The sequence below is a fragment of the Pavona decussata genome, unplaced genomic scaffold, assembly GCF_977016875.1.
Source record: "Pavona decussata unplaced genomic scaffold, jaPavDecu1.1 SCAFFOLD_186, whole genome shotgun sequence".
NCBI classification, from domain to species: Eukaryota; Metazoa; Cnidaria; class Anthozoa; order Scleractinia; family Agariciidae; genus Pavona; species Pavona decussata.
Window position 1 is genome coordinate 2,587,944 of NW_028145595.1, and position 19,015 is coordinate 2,606,958.

A 19,015-nucleotide genomic window follows, 5' to 3' on the forward strand; every position below is an offset into this window, starting at 1 on the left:
CCATCTTAGTCACTTTTTGGGAAAATGTAATTTTCGCAATCCCAACAAAGTCACTTTCTATTTATGCATCTACTTTCAAGAACGGAATGTAATGTGAGGTGATTGTTACATTTAATAAACAACAACTTTCTGAACTTTTTAACCTAGACCATTTTGAATCCCTACTTGATAGAATTTTCTCACCCTAAAAATCCGAAAATGTGCGACCCCATTCTAGTCAATCCAGTCGTGAAAATGTGACCCCATCCAGCGGCACATCCCCATTAGCCTCTTATAAGGAAGTAACCCCCCCCCCCCCCCCCGGACCACAACCTAAAACTAGCCAATGGATTCAAAATAATGTAAAAATTCCAATACCCAACATGAGATGACCTAAAATAAATATATTGGAAAAATGTAGTGAAGTTAAAGAATGGAGTTTTGAAAATCACATTTTGTAAGCTAAAATTAAGTGCGGTGGAACCTCTCCTTACAGACACCTCTCTGTTATGGACAGTTCACTTGGTCCCTGAGAGACCGAAATCCATATAAAGCCTACTTCTCTAAAACAGACACCTCTATAATACGAACACTCATTCCTGTCCCTTATTCATGTTTTGGTATTGTTCACACAAAACTCCAGTACAAATGGCAAAGTAATTAATATTTACAAGATAACAGTAAACTAAAATTTTGGCTGTCATATTGGGAGAGCCAAGTCGTGCCTTTCAGCATGGTGGCCATACAGTTCCTCATAATATGTTGATAACTCAAACTGCCATAAAATCTCTGCTCCCTTTGATGGTTTGCATTTAAGTGTGTAATGTACATCAAATTTGATGTGCTTTGTCCGTTTCATTGCAATTTCATCTCATTGTTTTAGGGGGCATGGGTCATAAATGACTTCTTTGTGCAAAGGGTCTAATCAAAAATGTCCTTCTCTTCTCCATTGAGGCTCCTTCATAAAAAACGAGTGAAAAGTCAGAAATGGGAAGAAATTAAAGGGAAATGGAGGAAAAGGGAGCATGTGCCCCTTGTTATTTAACTCTTTCAAGTCCCTCACTTGTCTCTGCTTGAGCGCAAAAGAGGCCTTCGCGGAGAAGAGAGAAGTTTTCTCCATTCCCTGAAACCTGTTGTATTGACTTTGACTTAGTAGTCAAGGGAAGGGGGCATGAGGGTTACTTTGTCAGGGTCAGTGTATTGTGTCAGCACCAACATCTGTGGAATACAACAATGTTTAAGAGGAATTTATTCAAACGCGGTTAAAATCATAACAGTAAGCATAATGTGATTAAGAAATGACAAATTCTTGTGTTTCTGTAAAATGGACACTCTATAAAAGGTACTTTAAAAGGCTCTGTATTTTCGGCAAGGCTGGTGAAGAAAAACATCCTACTGGCATATGCTGTTCTGCACACTTTTGCCAAGTGATGGTTCGTTAAAGTTAACATTACAAGCAAAACTGAAAGAGGGAAGGTAAAATCTTGAAACGATAAAATTATAACACTTTTCATATAATTTACTAAATTACAAGTCTTGTTCACTCGAGTGTAAAAGATCCCCTCTAAGTTATAAGCTATAAAATGTAAATAATGACAGCACTCTTTCCCGAGCCTTTCACCACTTGATTCCAGCCATTTGACTTTTACAATGTGTATCAATCCCTAACACAAAAGTATTCTTTGCATAGTTTATCAATTGAAGGCTGGGAGCAAACCTGAAGTGCATTTCAGATTGCATTTTGTTGTTATAGCTCTGATTCACTAGTAAGAGTTTTTCCATGTGGCCTTGAATCCCTTCAGGCAACGTTCCAATGCTTTATCTGCTGTTTTGCGCTTTGTGTGCACTAGAAACATGATTTTAAGCAAGATTTCTGTATCGCAAATCGAAGCACAAAGCAGTGGATAAAACATTGGAGCAACGTTTCCTGAAGGAATTCAAGGCTACAAGCAAAAACTCTGGTTAATCTGAGCTTAAACAACAAAACACAATCTGAAAATAATGCACTCTTACATCAGTTATGCTCCCAGCCCTTCAATATGACCATGCAGGAGAAGCAAATCTCAGCAAAGTTTTTTGAGATCCAAAAAGGAAACTGGAAATAACCACAATTGTTTTTAGAGATTGCTAGGCAACAATATATTATTCTAAAAAGCTTTAATAAAACACAACAATAATGGCATTTTTTTTCCAGCATAGTATGACTTTCCAGATTATTTTTAGTTTCCAAAAAATTCACCTTGCTAAGACGCATTTTACCTCATAGTCATAAACCCTGTAAAAATATCTTTGTCTCAGGAAGTACCATCCTTAAAAAGGGGTTTCTCTGACTATCTCATGATGCACAGAACATGTGAACTAACAAAAGGAGGCACCGATTTTTAGTGCCTTAAAATAGCAAAAAAGCATATTTGTCCATGAAAATGTTAAAATCATGATTCAGTTTTGTCAACAATTACCCTACGAGTATACATAAGGTAGGATTTGTTATCTTCTGTTGCAGATGGCTTGGATGGATATGGATTACAACTTGAAGAAATTGGACAATTTTTTCAAGTTCTTCCTGTGTATTTTGGAGAAGTTGCTACATCTGATTTATAGTTTGTTCTTCATTGGAGAAATCACTTCATGTTTTCCTCTCATTGCTCTACCAACAATTTCATGTTAGAGAGAAAGTTCTATGCTAAATGTTTTAGTAGCTTTGATAAGAAAAAAGCAAACTATCTGCAACAGTTCCCCTTTAACTTATTTCACTACCAGGAGTGATCAATATGTGATTTCTCCTTACATTGTCAAAGTATTGTCAACAAAACAGGTGATGAGAATAAAGAAAACCATCAACTAGATGATATTGTTCAATGATGTAACACCAAATTCTGTGAACTAACTTTCAGAGAAATGTATGGCAGTCAGTTTGGAGAATTAACATTCAGATCATGGGAGTGAAAGGGTTAGGCCCTAACTGTCACCAACATCTTATTTCAGTCTCCTTACAATATCTCTGCTTGATGAAACAATCAGGTCACAAAAATATGGAGTGATATCACCAAAGGTGAAGACTTGATTTTTAAATTAATTCTCCTAACTAATGCCATACAAAATATATTAACAGTGGGGAGAATATCCATATTGATGCTGGGACCTTAAGCGGCCTTCCTCTTTCTCAGGGAAAGTCAAGTGAGACTGGTAAAAAGACACTTCTGCTACACATAACTTATGAAAAGCCACACTCTTGAAGACATATTTAAGTATAGTTTAATAAGGTTCCTAACCATATCAATACTGTAAAAAACAAGTTATTTAAGGGGTTCTTTAACAAAGGCATACTCAATGTTCCATTTGCTAGAATTAACTGCATAAAGAAGTTAAGGTAAAATCCTACCAACTCAGCACTAGACTTGCACTTTCATCGTTTTGGTTTCATCAACAAAGAGCATAGAGTAATGAGGCAACTATCAAGTGTTTCAAGAGCTGATGTTTTAACATCAGTCCTTTGTCAGGGCAAATCCAAGCTCTGACAAAGGGCTAAAACTCAAAATGCCAGCTCTCAAATCTCTTTACAGTGGCCAAATTACCTCTAGCTATCAATCCAGTTGACAGAAAAACCAAACACTTTCATTGCTTGTTAGCTTCACAAAAGAAAAAGAGTTTGGCGAAAAACTTAAAGGGCCCTAGTCAGCCACACCTTTGTTCTTGTTTATATGCGAGAGTTTGGCTATTATATTTAACTGGGAGCATGTCAAAATGAACGAAATCACTGTGAAACCACCAAAGATAATGAAACATACTTTCAGGAACACAACTTACAGTAAAGCAATATGCGTCATCATGCAATATCAATAATTTCGATGGCATCGAAAATGCCGGAGGCTGACTAGGGTCCTTTAAGAAAAATTCTTCATGGTAGTGAGTTATCATACACAGACTTTTCCAGGTTTTAGGAGTAAATCTGAAAAAGTTGTTGCTTTTTGAATTGGAGCTACTTACAGTACCACGAAACAGTTTTATGGCAAAGATGTTGGAACTTCTAAAAGCAAGTTGTCAAAACAAAAAAGGAATCTAAATTAAAATTTAACAAACAAAAATGATGCTAACATTTAACAATTATGTTTTATAGTCTCTTTGTGTTAAGACACTGTACTGATCAGCCGAAGTGACCAACAACCTAGCAAACGAAATCCAGAGCAACTCTCCAAAGTTGCATGGTGCTAAAGATGATTATAATTTCCATGCATTCCTGATCATCAGATCAAAGTAGGCGTCATTATCAATGCCTGCCCCAACGCAAGAGTAGTACTCCTTAAATTCGTCAAATGTTACCTATAGATCAGAAAAATAAAACGAAATGGATAAGAGATGACAATTATGATACTGAAAATTGACATTGAGGAGCCCAAGCCAGATTGTTGGAAGCCCACAGAATTAACTTCAGGACCTGATGCGAACACAACAATAGGGAGCTTAAGCAACATGTAAATACATCAGTCTGTCTTTTAAAAAAGAAATACAGGCAAGTGTTTTATTAAAAGAGAAAGTTCCAAATCATTCATCAAAGATGGAAAGCCTGAAAATGTATTAGTACGGAAACAAAAGAATGATGTTAATGCTTACCTGTTGCGAGGATGCCATCTTCAGGCAGGCAAAACCCGAGAAAATTTTTGAAATTTAGCACGAAAAAAGGCGCTTTGCCCGGTATTAAAATTAGTTTTGCGGCCAAGAAAACGAAGCATGCATTGCATCCGTGCAACCAACACAAATTTTATCCTTGTTACATTTCTTTACTCATGTTAAACATATCACACAAACATCGTACCACGTTATATAAATGCAAGACCCTGGAAAAATTGATTTACCCCAGCCCTATTCCATATCTTGGAGCTAAATCACAGACCCAGACTTCAACTCCTTACAAGACTTCCAAATAATTGCGAATATCTTCACAGTTTACGTGCTTGTTTAGGTAATTTTTGGAAAACTTGTTACGTTGGAATTTTTGCTAACTATAACAACAGTTTCGTTGGTTAAAGTTCAGCTAATGAATCTAAATTTACAAAGAAATTGATGTCTACTACTGTGCAAAAATTTGAGCACCCATGCGCGCTCTTTGAACAGAAATCTGGTTGCCCATACTCGCAACTCAGGCACCCCTGGTGACCAGCCGCCCGTTAGGTGGCAGCCTTGAAACTGCTCAAAATCAGCTCTATTTTGGCCTACAAACCTCTTTCTCGGTCATCTGGAATAACGGTAAGTAAAGTCTTGCACTAACCTTTCCATCTTTTTCGTCATTGGGTTCAAAGTTCTTTAAAAACTCCACAAAGACCTCTTTCTCTGTCATCTCTCCATTTTTGTACTTGGGATGTTCTCTGGCATTGTACACCCTAAGGAAAAGACAATTTTATTATCAAGTTCACCTTCATGCTCCCAATAATTGAAGGGCTTGATACATGGCTGACCTACAGCTGTATAGCACGTTTTTGATAGCTTTTGTTGTTTTAGCTCAAATTCACCAGATTTTCTTAATGGGGCCTTTAATGCCTTCAAAAAATGTTGCCCCAAGGTTGCACCAAAGAAATTTGACTTCAACTCAACATCTTTTTCCAGTTAGAAGTACAATGAACTCATTATTTTTTCTTTTTTCAATATTATTACTTAAAGTAACACATCTTTAAACAAGATGCCTGTTATACTGGCATTACGCGTTATGCTGGGGCTGATTTATTTATTCCAACTGTATGCTTGCCCGATTGATAAAACTATCCTTGCTAATGGATTAGTTTGAGTCACGACGATCGCGTTACGTTGTTTCCCTTGTGTTACGCGACTCAGACTATCACTGGAAATTTGTGAAATTCCATTATGATAACGTAAGCTTCTCAATGGCCTCTTTTTAGTCTGGCATCGTGGTCTAAGACTGTCAAACAAAGCACGATTCCTTCGCCAGGAACTCACCAATTTCCACGGTTTTAAATGTCTGGTGCTTCTTAGAAGTTATTCTTTCGATTCACCGCTTCAAAATGGTGAAATTTCCGTTTGAAAACGGCACACTTGAGTCCACAACATGTTAACAATATGGGGCGACAATTTAATCCATTTTTAAAAAATATATCAAATGATGCGTTGACGTCACACAGGTAGGGGTGAGTGGGTCCCCTTCCCTCGCGATTAAAGAGACAAGAATGGATGTTGATTGGCCTGCTGTTGTTGAAGACAATCAGAACAATACATCCCGAGTAGGAGAGGGGAGAGTTTAATGAATAAATTAATGTACCGATTCGTGGCTACGACGAAGGAAAAAAAAAATCGACCCGTTTTAAACACAGTATGCCCCCTCAGGACATACCGCGTAAAAATTTCACGTATAACAAATTACAAATTACAACGACAAAGTACCCTACTATGGCCTCCGATATTACAATATGCATTGCTTATTTACACCAGGTGTTACTTACATACATTAGGAAAATGAATATAATAAAATAATTAATTAATTCTGAATAAAACAAAAAACAAAACAAAACAAAACACACCAAAAAACAAAAAACAAAAACAAAAACAAAACTAAAAAGGTTAATAGCATGGGGATGGGGGAGTAGGAACGATTTCTGATCTTAATTTAATACAATAGTCCGTAAAGTTTATGAGGAGAATAATCACGTTACTAGTTTTTTTTTTTCGGTGTTAAATTACAAATTTTCAACTTTGTATGATAACTCGAACCCTCAATAATTCGAACCTTCCACTAACTCACAGCAATTTCCATTTCCCTTCAGCTCATTACGCGGGGCGTGAGGGAGTTAAGTTCATGACTGGGTCACATTCTTTTTTTTTTCTTTTGGTGTGTGTGTGTGTTTGTGTGTGTTGCGATTGTCCCAAGACTTCATATATAACCAAACGACATGCCAAATGTTAGAAGGAGGATGCAAGACAAATGAATAAAAATGCGACTTTAGAATTCATGGAGAAAAGTACCTCAGGAAGTCTTTATGAGTACCTGTTAACTAATTTCTGTCCAGACCTGTAAGTATCTGCACTTGAAGAGTGATGAGGGAAACATTTTCAAACGTTTGCGTTACATGCAATCACCACAATATAAAGCGTAAAACACTTGAATGTGGCCTACACATTGTATTCTTTTTGTCATTGTTGTTTTGATTCAAGATGACGTTGGCCGTGAAGCGTTCGCGAACGGTTGCTTTTAGCACGTTGAGCGGAACTGTTACAACAAAAAGATGATAGCATGTTGAGAGACGAAGAAAGCAATCTATATCGTCAGCTGCAGTATACAAGCGATGGATCGAGGTACGAGTTGAGTATAATCTGTACTGCGTGACTGTGTTATTGCGTTATAGCACATGTCTGAAATGCAATGAAATGTTATTTATCTTTTGAAACCTTGCTTCTTGCTTCGGATGTCTGGATTGATATTTGAGTATAAGGAGATTGATATATTTAAAGGAAAGGGGTTTGCGGGACAACAGAGGAGAAAATTTGATCGGGGCTCGTGACCAAAGAAGCTGAAATTTGGCTGTGTATAAGGATGTACCTTAAAATTTCTAATAAATTCTTTATTCATTATTTTTCAGCCAAAAGTGCTGGACTTGTCACCAATACCGCAAGGAACATTTTCGTGGTTATCTAGCTGCTAGGCATTTCCTTATATATAACATATATTCAGAGTGAAGTATAATAATTTGTATGTTAAAAGTTAAAAGTATTATTGTGTGTACTATGTGTTAGGTCTGTAATATATAACAATTTCAAAATTCTTGAAAATAGAAGGAAATGTAAAATAAAGTTGTTGTTGTCACTTTGATTGTGAGCTTATGCAGCATTTAGTCAAATATGGCCAGAGTTTAAAGGGACATTGTCACAGCGATTTTGCTATATTTTCGTCAAAATGGCTCAAATATTTGACAAAGAATCTTTTCTCTAACATGAAATTGATTTTAGAGCACCGAGAAGGAAATATCAAGGTATTTATCCGGGGAAGAACAAATTATAAGCAGTTTTTGATGACTTCTCAACAATACACAGGAGGAACTTAAAAAAACTGGCCAATTTTTTCAAGTTGCAATCCATTTCCATCCTAGCCATCCGCAGCAAAAGATCATATTATTAATACTAGTTTCTGTGCATTATTAGGGTTATTGTTAACAAAACTGAACCATTCTTTTGGCGATTCCATCGATTTAAAAATGTTTTTTGGCTATTCAAAGTGACACAAAAAATCGGTGACACTGCCCGTTTAAGCTGCTATCAGCTTCTTGTTTTCTATATTTTATCGTTGATAAATGGAACCATGTTTGTCTTTGATTGCAATGTTTGCAGTACCTAGTCTTCTCCTGCTGCTTTGCTTTGTTTTGTTTCATGTTACGTTATGTTCAGATTTACAATTTAGAAATACAGTATTGCTACATTTACACTCAACTTCAATATCATTAAATGTGATTAAATCGTACACTGTATGAATAGTAATTACACAGTAGACACTGTTTTTTTTCTTATTTCAGGTTATTTGTTCTTAACTCCCAATAACTTGAAGCTTTTTCAATTTGTGTTGAAGGTTCGAATTAACAGGAGTCCACTGTATTACAAAGTAATACTATATAGAGACCAAAGTGAAGAATTTACAAGTATGTTGATAATGGGATGAAGTCAACTTACTTCTTCAGATCGTCTGTGGTTATAACGCCATCGCCAGTCTTATCAGCTTTCTCAAATGCCTTTTTAACCACGGCTAATCTAGAACCAGTCAAGGGCTTCTGCAATAAATTATTTAGGATTGCAGCATTAAGCATTAAATGCATATAGCATGTTGGTGATTTTAACTAGATCACCCTGAATCAAACTGAATTGTTTACTGTATATTTTGCCACTGTAGATGTACATTATACATGTAAGTAATAAAGATTAAATAAACGTGTCAAGGACGCCCATGAGAAACCAGAGGGTCTTTTAATAACAGACTCCCTCTATCATAAACTGCTGTAACATACACAATTTAACAATAGAATAATGACAAAATCAGTGGCAGGGTAGAAATAGAGCAGAGCTAAGACATTTATTAAATTACCTTTATGTTTAAAGCATAATTAGGCTAACAAGAAGTGAAAATAAAGAAAGTGAGAGAACAAAAAAAAAGAAAGAAAACTTATAGGTTTATGTTAGGTTACGTTATGTCAAGAGGAATGCTTTCAGTTTCAAAGTGAAAGAGAAAATACTTGCTGCATTTTGAATTTCAGAGCTAAGAGAAATAAAATGGTACATGGCAATAATATTAAATGTGGCTAAATGGAATCTCGTACCCAGAGTTCCCAGGCTCTTTGGCCAGCGGTTGGTCCAGAGTCTCTCCTGGCGACCAACTGCTGGCCAAAGCGCCTGAGGACTTTGGGTCAAGATTTCGTGGCCATATGGTTTTTGCAGGGGCTTTGCTACTTTACAATAATTATTCTCCCTTTGCCAGCAGATCATTTTAGTGATTGCCTGTTACAAGTTTGGCACTTGAGACTGTTTGCTCCCAATCCCCACCCCCTTTTTGGGTTAGTGTGCTGTGCTACACTGTAAGTAGGGATGTCATAAGTATCTTCTCCTAGTTTCCACTGAGTGTCGGTTTCCATGGCCACACAAGCTGGTAGGTGGGTCAGCTCACAGGGTTGTTGCCGATACTGTTTGCACTCAGCTGGCAGAATTGCATGAGGCCCCATCTGACTCTCGCGCACCTCCCCCTTACTCATCTATTGGCAATGAGTTTATGAACCTATTAAGGTCTGATATCAAAATGCAGATTCTTCTCATTGTTCCAATACATTTCTTATGGTAAGAGTTAGGAGAATCTGTTTGATAATCAAGACATTTTATCTTAAGTGATAAATTAATCCCATCATTCCCATGACCTACATGTTTGATTATATCAAAGAACAAATTCTCCTATCTAGTCCCCTCATACTTTTCTTATAAAAGTACTGCAGAGAAGTTATTAAAATTTAAAGAAAATTCACCTTGGGTGATCATGACCTCAAGGGTTGAATAAGCATTGATATTACAAGGAGAAATTTGAGGTTGATCACTGTTAGGGCTTAAAGAGTATAATCAAGAATCATACTGTCACTTACTCTGAATGCAAGCATGAACTCATCAACATCGATTGATCCTTCGCCAGATCTGTCAAAATATCTGAACAACTCCTTTGCCTCCTGCAGGCAGAAAAAAAACAACATGAATCATTTTACTCCAGACCTGAAGGTTTGGTAAGGATTAAGAAAAATTAACAACATAACCTTAATAATTATTTATTTTTAGAAATTGTGTAAGCAGAAAGAAATTCAAAACAGCTGACATCAGTTTGAATGGCCATGGTTTATGTTTCATAATTCACAAAAAGAATCAGCTGGTATAGCATAATAAACAGCACCACAGGAAAGTACTGCTCAGTAGCTTTTATTTAATGACCACACTTAAGGATTTCATCCACAGACTCAAAAGTTTGAATCTCTTGGTACAGCATAATAAACAGCACCACAGGAAAGTACTGCTCACTAGCTTTCATTTGAATCGTCACACTTTTCGACTTCATCCATGGACTCAAAAGTTAGAACCACCTTGTACAGCATAATAAACAGCACCAAAGGAAAGTGCTACCCAGTAGCTTTCATTTGAATGGTAACACTTTAGGATTTCATCCACAGACTCAAAAGTAAGAGCCACCTTGTACAGCATAACAAACAGCACCACAAGAAAGTACTGCTCAGTAGCTTTCATTTGAATGGGTCACACTTTAGGATTTCATCCACAGACTCAAAAGTTAGAACCACCTTGTGCAGCATAATAAACAGCACCACAGGAAAGTACTGCTCAGTAGCATTTATTTAAATGATCACACTTAAGGTTTTCATCCATCTTGAAAAATAATCACTCCGACAATAGTGCACGCTATCTTCATGTATCTTGAAGTAATTTGAAGCACAAGGATAAAACTTATCCTTCAAATTGGTGCATTCCGCTTACGAATTGACCGGTCTGGCAGGCAACTTCTGACAAATGGACATCACCCTTAGACTTGAAATAACTTCAAATTTTATGCCATTGTGCAGGTCCAAAAAAATATCCATACTCCCCCCATGGAAGGTTTATCTGTTTTATACCCTCTCTCCCCTCAGGAAATTCCAGTTTGGCTTCATACTTTGCTTCTATAATTTTGACTTATAAGTCACCCCCCCCCCCCCTCCCCAGGGATTTCTGATGACCTTCCATGGGGTGGGCATGGATTTTTTCTGGTCACAAGTAGCTTTCCCACAAGATCATACCTCTGGAGTAACTCCAGCACCATAATCCGCAAGACCAGTCACAAACTCATCTTCATTGAGAGTCTTGTTATTGTCATCATCATAGATTCTAAAAGCTCTGAAAAATGAAGACAAAATAATCATCAACTTTGGGCTCTAAAGCCTGGACAAGAACTGGAATCTTAGCTGTGCCAACTTATTGTTTTAACTTAAAAAGTGAAGTCTATGAAATCTGCTAACAGTCTTTGTTGCGTTCGATGTAGAAAGCACGCACTCCTATTAAAGTGCACCTAACCCCCAAAATTTTTTTCCCTTAAATAAATCTTTGCACCTGTTTGAAACGCATTGAGCCTTTTTTCAACCAAATCTTGACTTTTTATAGGCTGTAAAAGTTACGAAATCTAGCCATCATCTGTCCCATGACCGAGCTAGTAAGGGGCATGGGTCTATTCCTTACATGACGTCACAAACTGCTTTGCATAAATTTTCACAAAGACTTAAGGTATCAGCCACCCTTCAGGACAGTCCGCGCGCGGATCGCTGCCATATTTGAGATTTCAACGTTTTCAAATAGATATGCTTGAGAGCTTTCTTTAAAAAAAAAATCAGAAGAAAATATTATTTCTGTCGAAAGATATCGAGGGTAAAAGATTTTTTCTCGTTAATTATATTAATTGATCGTTGACAAAATTTGTCATACCCGTGTCACATATCAATTAACTTGTCTGTGAACTAGTAACGTGATACCGAGTGCGTGCTTCGACACAACACGTGCGAATTGTCTTCATGTTGTTGTTTTTTTTTCGCCTTTAGTATTCTCCGTGGATACTTAGCGTTTGCTTCGGTGAAAATGCCCCCCCCCCCCCCCCAAAAAAAGAAAAGGTCGTGTCCGTTTTCGTCATCGAAACCAAGAGCGAAAAAGAAATCAAAGAGCGAGTTTGACAAACAATGGGCCGCAAAATTGGCAGAGATCGACAAAAGCTCAGTTTATCGGCAAGAGAAGTGGCTCGAGGAGTTGAATATTCAGAAAAGCGAAAATGCCACAGTTGCTGCGAGTGCAAGCCGCTCCAAAATCCAGCTAGAAGAGCCAGAAGAAGAAAGCCAATTAAGCTCAACGACCCCATCTGCTGATGGAACGTGGAAAACAATAAGCGGTCGAGCTATCGCATCGAGCGAAAAGCTGCTTGAGAAACTGGACGAGTCTGTATCTTGTCGATTTTGCCAGGGAAGAGTCCAAGTCATGGAAGATGCAGCGACTAAGCATGGACTTGGTTCTACCTAGAGAGTCCAGTGCGAGAATAAAAGCTGTCCGTCGCACAAGACAAATTCTGTTTTTAATTCTTCCGAGAAGAGCAGAGCGTTTGAAATAGACCGGGCCTCATTTCTTGGCCTTCGAGCAATCGGCGGCTTCGCTTTCGTTCGTGTTGATTTCGCACTGGTTTTCGGCATCTTTACCAACCTAGCCAACATTTTAAGAAATAAACACAATATATTTTTATTGCTACATGAAAACCGTATTGTTGTTTGTAAATTAAACAATTACTATGCATGTACGTTCACTTATCTCAACAAATTTTGTCTTTTGTCCACACGCGGTGTAATTGAACTGACTGGAAGCAAAATAATTTATATTTCCTGCTGCCTTCCGCGAAAGTTTGTTCCTGTTACACGTTACCTATCAAAGTCCTATTGTTAGAGAAAATTAATCCCTCTCTGATATCAATCAGAATAAACATTTAGGTGTTATAATCTCATTCCAGGTAGGATGGCGCCAAAAATGTATTTTCCATTTTATCTCCGAACGCAAATTTTGCCGATCGGCTCGTACATTTTGAACTCCAAGTCGGCAGCCTTTCAATCAATTTCGCTAAAATTTGGCCAGAGTGATGCCATATATCTCTTCTACAAAACAGTGTCTGCGAATTTTAATACTCCTTTTGATTTTAAAGCTGGAGCTTTTTTTCCACAGGAAGTGTTGACTAATTGCCTTCCCCAACTTCATTGCTAATAAAAGAGAAACAAACGCACTTGTCAAAAATCTGAGACACGGTTTTTTAGTGGAACGTGTTGAGAAGTGAATGCGATGTTAATTGTTTTCTTCCGTTTATTTCCGGCGGGAGTGGAACATGATTTATAGAGACGTGTACTTTTACACAAAGCGTTTCAATTTCGAAACACATTTAAGTAAATAGTTTTTGTTAGTTCAAATCCATAATCTGGAATTATTAAGCTTTTAAAAAATATATGGTTTATAGGGTTTTTTATAAAAACAACTAACGCTACAGCGATCCGCGCGCGGACGGTCCTGAAGGGTGGCTGATACCTTAATGTAATGCAAGTCAGTTTGTGACGTCAAGTAAGGAATAGACCCATGCCCCTTACTAGTTCGGTGATGGGACAGATGGTGGCTAGATTTCGTAACTTTTACAGCCTCTAAAAAGTCAAGATTTGGTTAAAAAAAGGAGCCAAATAGCGCAATATGTTTCGAACAGGTGCAAAGATTTATTTAAGGGAAAAAAATTGGGGGTTTGGTGCACTTTAAATACAGATTGGAGTCAAGATTGTATGGGACAATCGATGAATGAATGGATCTTGGGACGCATATCTGGCATCTCATGCAGATTTTGCAGGGGCAGATGACAACATCACCAACTTGTCAAAGGAGAGAGAGCCAGAGATCAAAATCATCAAACACTTTTCACTTTTATTTTAGATGCTACCTTGTAAAGATATACATGGACCACCACAGACAGCAGTCTACATTGATGTTAAAAACTCACGGAACTGGTTATCCATGGCTTGTTGTGGAAGATAATTCCTATTAACAATTGTGCGGGGAAGAAACCTTCCTAATCTTTGATTATTACTAGTTTTAATAATATTAGTTCTCTTTTCTCAATTTGCATAAATAATTTTCAATTTTGTTTGATCTTGCAGTACTTGGCTAGTGAAAGACCAAAGCTTACTACAAGTAGCTGATACTGCATTTTTACTAGTTGGCTCCTGTTAATCTCAAGCCCTATCTTTCATTCAAGACTTCACACAACTGTTTTCGTAAAGGCTATAAAATCTGGACATGAACCACACCCCTTCATTCAAGAATGCATTAAAATGATTTCATATTGTTTTGTGGATAAGCTCCAACCCCAACTTGGAAAGAACTTTTAGGTAAAAACACATGTGCAGCTTTTCTGCCGGTTTTTAACATTATTTGTACTGACCTTCCCAAACCTTTGACGCTAGTGGCTCCTCTTCTCTTACAGGCTTGTCGTACTTTTTCAAGGCAATCTGGAGCGTCAGCCATTTTCGTCAGTGACAATGATTTATCAAGAATCTGTATGACCAAAATAATGATAAATTATTTTTAAAACAAGCAAGACAGTCATGCCATGCATGTCAATACCTTGGCATTTTTTCAAGCACTTCTCTAGGACACTGTGGAGCTGTAGCAGTGTAGAGGTTAACCCTTTAAACCCTAACAGTGATCACCATCAAATTTCTCCTTGTAATATCAATGCTTGTTCAAACCCTGAGGTCATGAGAATTAAGGATGTGATCACTCAAGCTGAATTTTCTTGATATTTCAATAACTTCTCCCCAGTACTTTTATAAGAAAAGTATGGGGAAATGATAGGAGAATTTGTTCTTTGATATTAGCCGTGTAGTGGTTAGCCTGCTTGATAAAATGGTTGGAAGATTGGAGGGTCGCTGGTTGGAGGCTACGTTGATCTTGGCATTACCATGTTGTTTCCTTAGCCCAACCTTCTCCATTGTTGGTGTATAAATGGGTACCAGCGACATGCTATGAAGGGTAAACCTGGGATGGGCAAGTATACCATCTAGTATGTGAAAATTACAGAAATAGAAAAATGGGGGATTCTAGAGATAAAGACACGCTAAAAGTATTTTCTCTTATATTAATTTTCTCTACGAAGTGTGTATTAAACAAGCTTTCTACTGCATACTGCGTATGTTGTTGGCTTCTCTTTTTTCATATGAATTCTAAGCTAAAATCTACTGTAAAAATAGCTTTGCTATTCAGTATACGGCAGTAGCAGCTAGAAGTTTTCGAGAACTTTTCTCTGCTGACGGCGTGTTTTGGGCGCAAGTTCGGATGTTTTTCTACCCGCTGAAAAAAATTAATCTGAAGCTAAGCTTACACGGGTGTAAAGTTTGATTGTCATTTCTCTAAACAGTTCTATCGAAAGACAAAGCATCGTCGTGTTCCTGTGACAGTGCTAAACACTTGCATCCTGATTGAATAATTCGCCTCCAAGACTCTAGACGAATATTATAGCCACGCACATTTTTAAGCTTTTTATCAGGCAAAACGAAAGCTCAGCTTAGCGGATGATGTTTCACACGCTACGACTAAATTAACACCAACTGTGTTGCAGTAGAGCAAATGAACCTACAGAAGACACAAGACACCATGCATAAGATAAAGGACAGTAAAAATACACTTACTATGTCTTACAGTGCACGTCTTTTGCTCTGATCAACCGAGAATATTCTTTCTCAGAACACTCCCTTGTAAAAAGTGCTTCGTAGCCAGGCCAGAGTTGTTCTATTTTTAGAGCACATGAGTTGCGCGCGCGAACAAAATGCTAATGAGCATCGTATGCGCGTACGTATAAAGAGTTTTAAGGCTACTCTAAATCATTTAACCATGAAAACTGGACATCGCTAACAACATTGTAGACGAAGATTTCAAACAGTAGATTTCAGTTGTCTGTTTATAGAGTGTACGTATGAAAGCACTCTTATACAAGGAATGAGCTTTTTTCTTGACCGTGGCACTGCATGATGCGTCGTTTTGTGACGCGCAAATTGTTTCAATCTAGCCCCCTTTTTGACCTGTTCATAAGTGATCCAATTCTTTAAAAAATCTCTATCTTCAAATAACAGTGCTTGGTAGATAATTTTCTTGAAACAAATTTGCAGTTTGTCCAATATTCTCCATCACCCCAAATCTTGATTCACTCTCCAAGTTTTCCATGCATTCAGAATATTGCCGGACTATTTTTTGATTAGCTCAACCGAGCGAGCGTCCTCCGCAATAAACACATAAAATTTTGTTTAGAATCTAGTTGCTTACGAGTTGATTTAAACCAAATCATAAAATGCAAATTTGAGGTTGGGTTAACACTCCAGCTTGCTTCATATGAAGGAACAACAGACAACTAATATGAAAAAGGTATTCATGAAGAAACCTTATTATCCGGCCGCAATAACACGTGGCGCTTTGCGTTATTATTCAAAGAATAAATGTGGTGATATCACAGTGGATTCCAACTGCAAAGAGAAAAATATTTTTCTCGAGAAGACTGAGCGTTCTTATAAATTATTAAGTGACAAAACCAGTACACGAGACAGGCCTTGTTGAACAACTCGCCCTTCTGGAAATAATAAGTAACATTGGCGAATCGTTTTTGCTTTAGTCCAGTAACTTTAACTGAAATCTTAACATAGTTGAAGGAAAACTTCTAAGACGCTTAACGTAACGTAGATGAAAACCTATCAATGTAATAAGACTGACCGAATTCAAATGAATGACACAATATTTTCGCGAAGGCCATGTCACAAAATGGATACCGAAATCTCGTGTTTTTAGCTTTGGCAAGAAGTAGAGAAATGGCAAATAGCGATGGACGAAAAAGGTATCTCACTGCCTACGTTTGCTTTACTTTTCTAATTATTTTTTTAGGCTCTACAATACGAGAAAATAAGAGCATTTTCTTTTGATTTTAAACCAGCTTACAACAAATATAGCTTAGGATTCAGTTGCCTATTGTTCACGATACTGAAATTTCTTCATACTGACTTATCCGCATACAACTGGTGTAGAAAAACCGGGCCTGGGTGTAAATTAGCACGCACATGGCGAGACAAACAACAAGCTATTAGAGAGTATTTTCCTTATGTTGGCAAACGCGAGAAGGGGACAGGTGAACTTTTATATGAGCGTGAACTGATTGCGTTTAACAAAGAGAAACCTACTGTCTCGAAGTTTCGCTAGCTATCGAGTGTTGACGAGATAAATATCATTGACTATATTTGTTTAGTTTCTTATTGGATTTAAGGGTCTTTTTTTCGTAAACAAACTGCACTTACCTCAAAAAAGACCGAAGCTCTGTCAGCGACTGAAGTTTAGCAGACACTAGCGTGTGTTAGTTCTAAGACGCGTTATTACGCTGAAGATTTGCAAATTAGCTTTGCGTGTTTATACTGCGGCCTGTGACAACACAAAGCTATATTTGCATTATTGGAAACGCCTAAGTAGTTTTCTTTTGTGCTTATGTTAATTTTCGATTCTCCAAGTGTTTATTCTCTTCAGACCAAATCTTCTCGATATACCACTTGTAGATCGATTAATCCCCCTCTGGTATAATCCTTACAAGTTCAGTTTTGGTAATTATACAATTTTGAATGGTTACAAACTTCGAAGCGCTTAATTGAATCGAGTTAAGTTAAAATACCCACATACTGAGTCAAAAACTGTCACTTGCTCTCCAAAATCATTCATGCTTAAAAATATTGACCAACTAGCGCGTAATTTACAATTATTTTCAGGCATCTTGTGAAAACACTGGTTTGTAGAGCTCATATTTACATTGTTCAAAAGCTACAGACCACGCAAGGAGCGTAAAATTGACGGGAGAGCCTTAATCCCACATTCGCGCTTCTCATTCGAAGCATGAAGCGTGTGGCATGAAGAAACCAGAGCACCGCCAGATAAGGGAGTTAGTTTGTAAAGAAACTGTGGTGCTGCGTTGGTGGGGAGTAGAAACGAATGTTTGGTTTATCAACAGAGTTGATAAACCAAACATTCGTAGAGTACTGCTAATTCCCGTTTAAATAGGACGCCAGTCCATCGCAAGGTTACCCTCCGCAGTCAGTCGCGCGCCGATATCTGGGTTAGAGACAGACTGCAATCTCGTACCTCAAGTCTTGTCTAACCCGCCACTTTCTAATCGAAAAGGCCGACGCGCTCACCCCTTCACACTGCGCCCCTACAATAGTTTGAAAGACTGTAGCGATATTTTAAATTGTCAAAGAGGAAAAGATTGGTGTCAAAATTTTCTTGGATCTATGTACGGGTGCGTAGGCAAGGCGAGACGCGGAACACGCATGCGTTCCTCGTGTTTCGGCACAAACATGACGCGAACGTGAATTCGCGCGCAGAAAGGCGCAAATTTGTGTTTTTCTCAACACACTGATTAAGAAGGTCTAATCTTCAGTGGTATCAGATTCCCAGTGGTTACCATGGTATCCCTTGGATTTTTTGAGCAGATATTTGCTCTTTATCGTCCGGAAATGCGTGTATCTTCCCTTAGTTCTTCCTTAGTGACTAAGTTCCTTGCAAGTTAGAAACTCGTCTCAACTTACTGACCGGGCTGATATACAAGGGTATTAGTCTTGACAATGTAGAAAAATTTAAAAACCATTTTCTTTCTTTTTTTTTATTATTAATAACTTGTTGCAATTTTACAACGACAACTAGTACACCTCTAAAGCTATTGAAACAAAGCTAAAAATTTAATTTCACATTATGCTCAAATACAGGTATTTATTATTTAACACATTGTAACACTGCCCAAAAATGGCCATGGCGCACTCAATGTTTGACGTAATTTCGTGGGTGTAGGGAAGAAAAATGGCAGAGCGGTTTTAAATAAAAAACGAACTCGGGAAGATCGCCCCAGCTTTTCTGCAAAAAATCTGTGCTTTGTTATCAATGTATTGAATAATAA

General features: G+C 37.6%; 1 protein-coding gene across 2 annotated transcripts; it reads right to left on the reverse strand.

Moving 5' to 3' along the window:
• Nucleotides 1-1,211: 1,211 nt before the first annotated feature.
• LOC146462701 (calcyphosin-like protein) lies at nt 1,212-17,528 on the reverse strand. 2 transcript variants are annotated; one of them, XM_085085550.1, is made up of 7 exons: nt 17,376-17,528; nt 14,483-14,595; nt 11,283-11,379; nt 10,092-10,172; nt 8,644-8,741; nt 5,246-5,357; nt 1,212-4,299 (listed from the first exon to the last, which is right to left on the reverse strand). In XM_085085550.1, the coding sequence occupies exons 2-7, from the start codon at nt 14,563-14,565 to the stop codon at nt 4,198-4,200; spliced, it is 573 nt and encodes a 190-aa protein (XP_084941676.1). In that variant the 5' UTR covers nt 14,566-14,595; nt 17,376-17,528; the 3' UTR covers nt 1,212-4,197. The 2 variants fall into 2 exon arrangements, with proteins under 2 accessions (XP_084941676.1, XP_084941675.1); XM_085085549.1 differs by lacking the exon at nt 17,376-17,528 and adding an exon at nt 15,729-15,855.
• Between the last annotated feature and the right edge of the window lie 1,487 nt (nt 17,529-19,015).